A 10,671-nucleotide genomic window follows, 5' to 3' on the forward strand; every position below is an offset into this window, starting at 1 on the left:
AGGTTATTGCTGCCAAAGGAGGGTCAACCAGTTATTAAATCCAAGGGTTCACATACTTTTTCCACCCTGCACTGTGAATGTTTACATGGTGTGTTCAATAAAAACATAAAAACATATAATTGTTTGTGTGGTTTTAGCTTAAGCAGACTGTGTTTGTCTATTGTTGTGACTTAGATGAAGATCAGAACACATTTTATGACCAATTTATGCAGAAATTCAGGTAGTTCCAAAGGGTTTGCATACTTTTTCTTGCAACTGTAACCAATCATGCACACATTAGTTGTATTTCCGCGATTTGTATCGTTAATCTTATTTAAATTAGTTACTATATCTAGTCTCTTAATTTTGAAGTTAGAAATGTACATTTTATGTGAAGTGTATTAGTTTTAGAGTGTGTGAAATAGTTGTGATACAATGTGTGTTAATGTTCTTATTGAATTGTGTGCTGTATTTTTTGTTGACCTGCCCAGGGACAGCAGGTTGAAATGAGCAAACTGCTATAATCTGATAAAAAGCATCTTATCTCTTTGAGATTGATGTTCTTTTTGTTCATGGTTCCTGACAACTGAACCAATAAACTAAATTAAACAGAATTTCATCTCCATCTTTAAAAACATATACATAAAACGCAGCTCCTCTCAGTCTCTCTCTTCAGCTGTGCTTCTAGTAGCTTCTCCACGGTGTCAGGCTGGGGTCCTCGCTCAATGCTGACTGAAAGTAAAACTACAAATACATCTCCATCTGAGAGGGTTGTAATAATGATTGGAAAAGATCGCTGCTATGTCCGGCAACACAACTTTATATTCATTTCTTGTACTTGTCTCTAAATGTAGCTTTTGTATTTGTGAATTCTTAAATATATGTAGTGCAAAAATAGTGTGTAATTGTAATATTACTGCATTTTGTTGTCTTAGTACTTTGTGCAATGACCATAACAGTAAAATCACTGTTGTTTTTAAACCCTTACCACTTTATCAATTGTATGTATTTCTTTAAAGATTGTAACGCTATTGGTGAAGTTACTGTGTGTAGTTATGTGAAAGAGAACTGGAGCAGCTGTACTGACACAGCACATCACATGCCTCTGATCAATATGTTCACCAATATCAAATGGATTGTATAACCAACACCGCGGGCATAGTGGGGTCAGAACGTGGAACAAAACTCTCTATTCACTACTGAACATTCTGCTATCTGATTCTGGAACATGGAGGAAACAGGAAACTGTTCGTCACATTTTGTTTGCTTCTTTAAATCAAATGTATTCTATATTAGGTTTTGCCTCAACGACATGGACGTCAGAGATTTTAACCCAGGTTTTTTTCTCAGACGCTGCTCTCTGTTCCCCCAGGAGAGCGCTTTGAGCTTCTGATCAGTAAAACATGTTCTAAATAAATCCTGTCTAGTGAAGACTTGGGAAGATGACTGGTGTGTATTCAACAGAAGAGGAGGACTGGTCATGGGGGGGTTCCTGAACATCCATGGGAGACCGTCTGCTTATGTTTGAGGCTGTGCTCTGAACTACACATCTACATCTGAACATCCAGCCAATCAAGTGAGTATTTCGAGTTTCTGCCGCAGCATTAGACTAAAGAAATGCAGGACGAGCCCCCCCCTCCGTAAGAAACACATTCGTTTTTAAGTGGCATATACAGAACTTGTTTAATGTATTGATTCATAATATCCTTTTGGGATTGAACACACCTCACTGTGGGGGAGGGAACAGGGGGGAAACACTCATTTTAAGTAAGGGTCGATTTGCTTAGGATGAATGAACTTGGAGTTTAAAGATGATACAACATTCAAATAAAATAAAAATACATAATAAAATATATCTGATAGAAAAAATGTGATTCTATTCACCATGGCTTTCCAATGTCAGAGTTCATAATAAGACTTTATTAGCGTGTCAGCAGCTGCAACTCATGCATCACTTCCTTCTGAACAAAAGAAACATAAAGTCGGAGGCCTCGGACTTCATTTCCCAGCACGCTCAGCTATCATTTTGCACACTTTTATTACCATCCTTTCAGAAAAAGGGGATTCACCTCTCTGTCACATTGTCAAACATCTCAACATAAACGCAGTGTGGTGTTCATGGGTAATGGGAAAGTAGGTCATCATCTGCAATGTAGATAAAGAAAACCAAAAAGACACAAATAAGGCCTTCACAGGGCACAGTCAGCCCGTCCAGGATGTACAGTTCATCAGAAACAGCCCGGCTCTGCTATCAGAGGATCATCCTGTTGGAAATGTACCAATTCAGCATAATAACAAACTAAGTTAAACTCTTTCTGGAGGGTCCTTCGGTGCATTCATGCGAGGAACAAACACATTCCAAGGGTGAGGTTTGAAATGGCACATTCATAAAATAAGGGCTGCTAACAGAACAGAAGGGGACGTGAATTAGAAGGCTGAGGTGCAAATGCGCTCATAATGTCCCCCCCCCCCCCCCAACATAAGACCTGAGGAGTTACAAAATAAAAGCCCTGAATGAAAGCAAAGCATATCACGTGTACATGGAATGATTGTCTGCTGCATGGACATTTCAGAAAACAGAAAGCAACGGCCCTAATTCAAAGCTAGTCACTTGGTGTGTGTGTGTGTTTGAGAAACCCTGAGTGTGTAACAAAAAGGGAAGGTAGAAAAGAAACTCTGCTTCTCTGTCCAGCCAAGACAAAGTGAAACCAGGGAGCTGGGACCGCTTTAAAATACGTTTTCAAGACCTAAGATGTTAGTCTTTCAAATGGATCATGCTTTCATTTAATATTATCCACTTTTTCTTTGTCAAGCTCACTTCAGATCACCACTGACTTTTGGTCACCATGGATACGTCAAGGTTAAACAAATTGCACCATTAAACTGGAGAAAAATGTTTTTGTTTGTACTCTAGGGGGGACAAGAGGCTATCAGGTAAAACGGAGCAGATTATCAAGATGCAGCAAAAACACAACAAAGATGTGTGTGTTACGAAGAAAGAGATAAAACCCTAAAGATGCTGTTTAGTGGCCTGTTGCAACCAGCAAAGATCATATGACTAAGATGATTTGAGTAGTTGAGTTCTATCATCCATTTGCACCCATGTGATCAACTGCCTCTCATCCCGTACTCTTTCTAATCTGCCTTTCCCCTCTGCTGAAAAGCCAGAACTTCACCTATCAAATATTGCTTGGTTTTTACTATTTACCAAAACATTTAATTTAATATTAACCATGACATACTGTACACTGTTCCATTTCATGTAGAATGTCACATCTTGCACAATCACAATAAGAAAAGTGGAGAAGATATGGGAATGTTGCAGTGGGAGATCAAAGCGGTTATGAATAGGTTATTTCTCAAATGAACTGAATAGGAAGATAAAGACCTTCACAATAGTGAGAGTTCAATCATTAGTTTTCTTTAAATGATTCAACTTATTAACCTTTCAACTATATCCCATTGGATGATAACAGGCTCCAGTGTTTAACATCACAGATGAATGAAGGACTGAATCAAGATGAAGAATACAATGTTAGACGTTATGCAGCTCCCGGTTCTGAGCGACAGACTGTCACAAGAACAGTGGGAGTCAGCTTCTGAAGAGATCAGCTCAGTCCATTCGCCCTCACTGACTCCACACGCTGCATCAAACACCATGCTTTGTGTTAAACGGCTGTGTGACGGAGTGGATCACAGAGTGACTGACTCCGCCACTGGCCCACACACACACACACACACACACACACACACACACACACACACACACACACACACACACACACACACACACACACACACACACACACACACACACACACACATCCCTTTTCCCGCTCCATTTCTGTAGCGCGACCATGAGTGCACGCTTGTGAGTCTACAAATATTTAAACATACATTTAACTATATTACACGATACTTACGTGACGGGCAGCGAACGGAGTTTCGCCGCCGTCTCCCCAGCAAAGGGAATGTGGAAAATGAGTTAATTGTGTAACCTGTTGACGGTGAGCCTGTGGGGAGGGGCTATGGGTTCAAAAGGGACGGTGTTGGCCCTGGAAGACTCATTCGGGAGATTGTTGGAGTGAAGGCAACATCTAGGATGTGTTTAGAGGGATAGACAACCTCATTTGGTAAACTTTGGTTTTATTTAAGTTATACTGTTTCCCTTTTGTCAAACAGTATATCTTTTTTTGTGGCTGTTATAAATAAAGTTTTTGGAGCTTAATTCAACCGACTAAGCCAAACGGACCAATAGAACCCCGTCACAGGCTGATTCATTTAAACAGAGAGAAGAAATAAAAAGTTAAAGCTCCTCCACTGCTTCAAGCCGTTGTCTCAGAGCACAGCACGAGCATTAGTGTGGCAACAACTCACTCTATTAGAAACATTTCCTCCAGTGTTATCACATGTACCTGTCCTTATTATACAGTAGAAGATGCTTAGGTAATTAAGGCCAGAGCCACTATTGGAGAATTTACTGTAGACTGACTAAATGTGTTAAATACCACATTTACACTGAACATACATTAAAATGACAAAAACCTTATTTATTTCATCCAACATTATGTGTTAGGAGCAAAGCGGAGTGTTAAAGGGAACTGAGGTATATTAGCATGCATCTCATGTAAACACATTCCATCACATTCACTCCACAGCCAGAAGAAGCTGTTTGAACCAGCATGTGACAGACAGGTGCGCTCCCCTTTTCTTCGTCAGCACATTTCAACCAACCCTCTCCCAGGAGACAATAACTGTTTCAGGCTTCATCGATACGGCAGGGCACAACAGAAGATGTTCCTAGAACTCATCGGAGCTCTCAGGATGGTAATGGGCCCGGAAGCGTGGACTGGTGGTATTTAGGCACCTCTCCCGCTCATACATAAATAGGTTGGCATACATTCAGTAAAAGCATTTTTTAAATGAAGGATACTTTATCAACATGGGGGGACAAAGGAGTTAGCGCAGGTCTTCATCTTTCTTCCAGAAACAAAAGAAAGGTTCCTCTCAGCTCACGGCCGCTGGTCCATGCAGTCTGAACAGGATGTACTATATTACTTTCTAAGTACTTTCATACTGCCCCCTAACTTGGTCCGTCTTGTATTTAAAACCACGGTTACAAATATTTGCAACACTTTGGGAATATTTCTTCTTCCATGGGTCTCAAAAAGATGAATGGTCAAGTTGTGCACATCCATGAACAATACAACACACCAAAGTCTGTGTGAACCAAGTCCATTTCAATTCACATCTACAAAGTGCATCTTTCTAAATATGTGTGTGTGTATGTGTGTGTGTGTGTGTGTGTGTGTGTGTGTGTGTGTGTGTGTGTGTGTGTGTGTGTGTGTGTGTGTGTGTGTGTGTTTCTAAAGCATGTAAGGTGCAGGTAGGCAGCTCTGTGATGATTTGAAGGGAAGCGGAAAAAAAAAAGGCCAATTTACAAGTCCACTCTTCTCTCATGAGGTGTGGTGCAGGTGGAGACCAATCACTGAAGCTTTTGGAAGCAGGAGCACTTCCTGTCAGAGGCCTGTTGGTCCTCAGCTCAGACTCACAGCCCAAGCAAAGGGTGAGCAGTGGGTGTAGTTATAGGTCCACCTCTGGGGGTGTGGATGAAAGAAAGAGAAGTTCTTCACCCACTGCTGCGATAAGGTAGATTCTCAGTGAGGAGCCCCCCTAGTTATTATTGAATGTGGGAGAAATAGATTGATGGCCGTGGTGCGGGGGTGTTGCTCCGCTGAAATACTTCAAACAGTAGGGAACCATGTAGAGGCTCATATCTCGTAGCTTTAGAATCCCTCTTGGTGGAGGGTTCTACGCCCGACTCGCTGGGTGAATTCTCGGTTAGGAGGTGGAGTTTCCTCCTTTAAATAAATTCTGGACCCAGGCGAGGGGCGTGGCCTGATGTCAGGAGTCATCGTCTGTGTCCTCGATCAGAACCTTGGTGTCCCGGGTCTTGGATCTGGAATGGGAAAGAGGCAGAATGTGTTGATATGAAGGTACAAGTGAAATGGGTGCCGAGTGGCTTGCGACAACAAAATATCTGCCCCCCCTCATCACTGCACCCTCTCTTCTCCTTTTCTCTCTATTTCCTAACAACTACACAGTAATCTTTATTGATTTGCATTTGAGTTTTGACAAACCCAGACTGAACCCTGACGCCCTCACCAACACTGACGGCTCCATTGTCCACCCCTCCACTCACGACCGTCACTTTAACTCCCTCATGAAGACCAGATCTCCGCCCTAAGGAGCGTCCTCCCTCATCCTGATCCATGCCTTCATCCAGACCTGATACTGCAGCAGCATTCTTTACGTTTCACCTGCCTACATCCTCAATAAACATCAATATGTCCAAAAATCAGCTGCACACAGGCTGACCTCCCTGACGCTCTGACCAACCACCCTCCAGCTCTAAGGTCCCCCCCCCCATGTTGCTGAGTGTTGTTGGACTCACTGAGAGGCCAGCCTCGGCCTGCGTAGACTCATGCTGTAGCTCCTCTTCCAGTTCTTCTTGCCCTGCCGGTTCCGGACCCCGTCCTCCTGGTCCATCATCTGCTCCAGCAGCGTTTGGTCGTCTGCGTTGAGCGGAGCCACGCTGATGTCTCTGACGGCCCTGAACTCACCACAGTTATTCAGGTGTTCGTTCTCCAATCGGAAGAAGTTCCACACAAAACGTCTGCAAAGTACAAACACTGACTGTCAATAAAAAACGGGCTACTTACTAAATATTTTAACATTATTGAGTAAAAATTGTCCAAATCCTGAATCAGCAGTCGGTAATATTTTCTTCTGATTGAGAGTACATTGGTCATTACTTGACAGGAAATCAGATCAGATGGAAAAGATAAGACATCTTGGGCTTTGGAAGTTTGATCAGACAATACAAGTGATTAGGGCTCTAGGAAACATTCAGATAGTTTACTGAATAATGGTCCAGTAAGAATAATTGCAAGATTAAGAAAGAAAGAGGCAAAAGAAAAGAAAAAGGGTGAAGACAGAAATCTTTAAAGATATGATGACTGTGTCTACCTAAAGACCTCCATTGGGGCCAGCACAGTGGCCAGGATGTCGGAGATGCCGTGCAGCCCAGAGACTGTGCTGAGGGACACGGTCAGAATCCAGGAGAAGCGCAGCAGCACATCCTCCACTATGGCACTGTAGTAATAGGCCTGGGGGGAGAGAGGATGAGGAGGAGAGCAGTTTTAACACATCATCACAGGATGGGTTATATTGTCAGGGACTCGCGCCTCCTCCTGTGAGGAGATACCTTATGTGGGTACACTATCTCCTCTCTCAGGAAGGTATTCTCCCCTGCGTTCCGGTCAAACAGGCCCCAGTCCATCTTCAGATCCCAGATCAGTGTGTAACAGGAGCTGACCACCAAACAGCCGATATACAGGTAGAGGAAGATCTGTGTGTCAGCGTGGTCTTCAGCTGAGGAGAGACAGAGGGGGGGTGGTATCAGACAGCTTCCACAGCAACAGGTTTATACATTTAAAAATGGCAATGCATGTCCTATTTGTTTTCTGATAAAGCAGACTATTGTATTTGTACTTAATGAAAAGAAGACAGCTATAAGCAGGACCATGAAAAACCATCCCAAGCCTTTAACCTCTACATACATCTGCTAACCTGCTGTTCTACATGACAGCAAAATATACCTATACTTAATATACAATGTCCAAACAAGTGTGCTGAAGAACAAGTGAGAAATAAACTATATTATGTATGCAATAACACATTGCTGTCAGAGTGTTTTGGACTTTTGTTCCCATTGTCTACGGCTTCAGTGGTCATATAGAATTGTTAGCTGTAGATGTGATGAGTGGCAAACATGTTTAAGTAAATAAGAGATGAAAGAATTACAATTCAGACACCTGATATTATTTATTAATTAATTAATTAATTATATAATAACAGCACAAGTACACCTTTGCACAACATGGAGTCATGGTGCGGGGCGTGAAATGCGTCATCCGTTTCATTGAGATGGACTCATACCCTCCCAGAAATGTGAAGAAAAACGTTCTTTGAGCTGCAGGACGGCTGAACTTGAATAAAAAGGCCTTTTTAGTGTGACAGGGAATATTTGTTTTGTATTCATGGCACACAGTAGGAAATGACTCTGCTGTTGCACCACAAACCATCACTAGGTGGCACCACACAACATGTAATGGGACCAAAACACTTTTTATGTTGTTCTTATTATTTGTTTATTCAATTAATTTATATTTCTGTATGATTATTGTATTATTTGTGTGTAGTGCTGCGTACCTGGACTCACATTCAGGTTCAGGTCCGGACTCAAGTCCAGAGGTTCAGGTTCAGGTCCGGACCTTATAAGTCCGGACCTGAACCCATGGCTTGTGTCAAGTTGTATGAGTAACTAAAGTGAACTTATTGTGAGCTAATTATCAATTGAAAATAAACTCATAATCAACTCAAATTCAAACTCGTCAGGTTTATTGTGCTCCCTTCCAACTTGTGTCTAGATTTCTCTACATAGTACAAATGTAAAAAAAACACTTTTTGTCAATTAGTCTACAAATGACTTATGACAGCAACTACAGTGAACTACTACAAAGTTCAAACATGTATTTCATTTACCAAACTAAAGTAACCAAACAGTCCCTGAGCTGACTGAGCCTAAATCCCTAAAACTTTGCTGAAAGGTAGAGTGTAGAGTAGGGGTGCAACAACTAATCGACTTAATCGATTACCAAATTAGTTGCCAACTAATTCAGTCGTCGATTCGTTGGTGATGTCATCACGTGTGTTTTACGCGCAGTTAAGCTCCAACGTTATTGTTCTTTTTATCGGTACTGGAGACATTTAAAATATATATGTCATGTATTATTGCTACAAAAACATTATATCGCAGTCTTAGTGTCGCCAACTCGTTTCTAATATGCAAAAAGACAAACAAATGCGTCCAGACGAGATCTCTCTCCCCCGTCTGTGTGCGAGGGGGCGGGGCAGTTTACACACACGCAGCTGCTACAGTACATGCATGCAACACACTGCGGAGATGGGACTAGAGAACAGGCTCCGAGGTGTGGTTAAACTTTACCCGTCTCGATGTGGACAATGCTCGTTGCCAAAAGTGCAATAAGAGTTTAGCATGTAAGGGCGGTAACACGAGCAATTTGTCTAAACATTTAGCAAAAGTGCACCACATTCAGACGGAGGAATGCACCGGGTTCGACTGTCTTTCTAGTAGCTCTGTAGCCCCATCCACGAGTAACGTTTCCACGTCAGGTGTGTATGCTAGCAGCAACACACAGAGTTAACTACATTATACAAACATGGGTTAATGATTAGAGGTAACTGAGTTATTTATTTTGTTAAAGTTTCAGCTATTCTGTTTACAGTTCTGTCATCACATTATTTAATACGATTTGTTAAAACACTGTGGTTTCTTTTGATGTGAAATATTATTTATTTAATTTAATTAAAAAGCAATGTTCAAAATGTGTTTAGTTAATTCAATAATATATGTATTTTTGAATCAAGTATTCATCTTTATTGTCTTCATTGTTAGTTTCCACATGCCTAAAACAACCTCAAGCTAAATCTAAAACTTGATGGCTAAATAAGAGCGTTTGAGAAATTGTGCAAGGCATACAGTAATAGTCCGAATAGTCGATTAATCGTTTCATTAACCGATAGATTAATCGATTATCAAATTAGTCGTTTGTTGCAGCCCTACAACAGTCCACACCTTTAATATGATTACTTTTCTATTACAGAATTGAAAGATTTAATAAAATGAACTAAAACGATATATATATACAGTGGGGCAAAAAAGTATTTAGTCAGCCACCAATTGTGCAAGTTCTCCCACTTAAAAAGATGAGAGGCCTGTAATTTTCATCCTAGGTATACCTCAACTATGAGAGACAAAATGAGAAAAAAAAATCTAGAAAATCACATAGTCTGATTTTTAAAGACTTTATTTCCAAATTATGGTGGAAAATTAGTATTTGGTCAATAACAAAAGTTCATCTCAATACTTTGTTATATACCCTTAGTTGGCAATGACAGAGGTCAAACGTTTTCTGTAAGTCTTCACAAGGTTTTCACACACTGTTGCTGGTATTTGGCCCATTCCTCCATGCAGATCTCCTCTAGAGCAGTGATGTTTTGGGGCTGTCGCTGGGCAACACGGACTTTCAACTCCCTCCAAAGATTTTCTATGGGGTTGAGATCTGGAGACTGGCGAGGCCACTCCAGGACCTTGAAATGCTTCTTACGAAGCCACTCCTTCGTTGCCCGGGCGGTGTGTTTGGGATCATTGTCATGCTGAAAGACCCAGCCACGTTTCATCTTCAATGCCCTTGCTGATGGAAGGAGGTTGTCACTCAAAATCTCACGATACATGGCCCCATTCATTCTTTCCTTTACACGGATCAGTCGTCCTGGTCCCTTTGCAGAAAAACAGCCCCAAAGCATGATGTTTCCACCCCCATGTTTCACAGTAGGTATGGTGTTCTTTGGATGCAACTCAGCATTCTTTCTCCTCCAAACACGTCTAGTTGAGTTTTTACCAAAAAGTTATAATTTGGTTTCATCTGACCATATGACATTCTCCCAATCCTCTTCTGGATCATCTAAATGCTCTCTAGCAAACTTCAGACGGGCCTGGACATGTACTGGCTTAAGCAGGGGGACACGTCTGGCACTGCAGGATTT

At 41.5% G+C, this 10,671-nt stretch overlaps 1 protein-coding gene across 1 annotated transcript; it reads right to left on the reverse strand.

Annotated features, from left to right (window-relative positions):
* Positions 1-2,881: 2,881 nt before the first annotated feature.
* On the reverse strand, positions 2,882-7,445 carry LOC104956082 (xenotropic and polytropic retrovirus receptor 1 homolog). Its single transcript, XM_010783524.1, has 4 exons — positions 7,247-7,445; positions 7,009-7,148; positions 6,434-6,655; positions 2,882-5,938 (listed from the first exon to the last, which is right to left on the reverse strand). Exons 1-4 carry the CDS (start codon positions 7,319-7,321, stop codon positions 5,884-5,886), a joined length of 492 nt encoding a protein of 163 aa, XP_010781826.1. The 5' UTR covers positions 7,322-7,445; the 3' UTR covers positions 2,882-5,883.
* Positions 7,446-10,671: the final 3,226 nt, after the last annotated feature.

The sequence above is a fragment of the Notothenia coriiceps genome, unplaced genomic scaffold (genome assembly GCF_000735185.1).
Source record: "Notothenia coriiceps isolate Sejong01 unplaced genomic scaffold, NC01 NC01_scaffold00025339, whole genome shotgun sequence".
NCBI classification, from domain to species: Eukaryota; Metazoa; Chordata; class Actinopteri; order Perciformes; family Nototheniidae; genus Notothenia; species Notothenia coriiceps.

Excerpts from the sequence above, each read along its gene's own strand:
- LOC104956082 (XM_010783524.1), bottom strand. The coding sequence starts at position 7,321 with ATGGACTGGGGCCTGTTTGACCGGAACGCAGGGGAGAATACCTTCCTG. Across the intron at positions 7,149-7,246 it reads AGATAGTGTACCCACATAAG|GCCTATTACTACAGTGCCAT; the intron begins GTATCTCCTCAC and ends CTCTCCCCCCAG. Across the intron at positions 5,939-6,433 it reads AGGCCGAGGCTGGCCTCTCA|ATCCAAGACCCGGGACACCA; the intron begins GTGAGTCCAACA and ends TTCCCATTCCAG.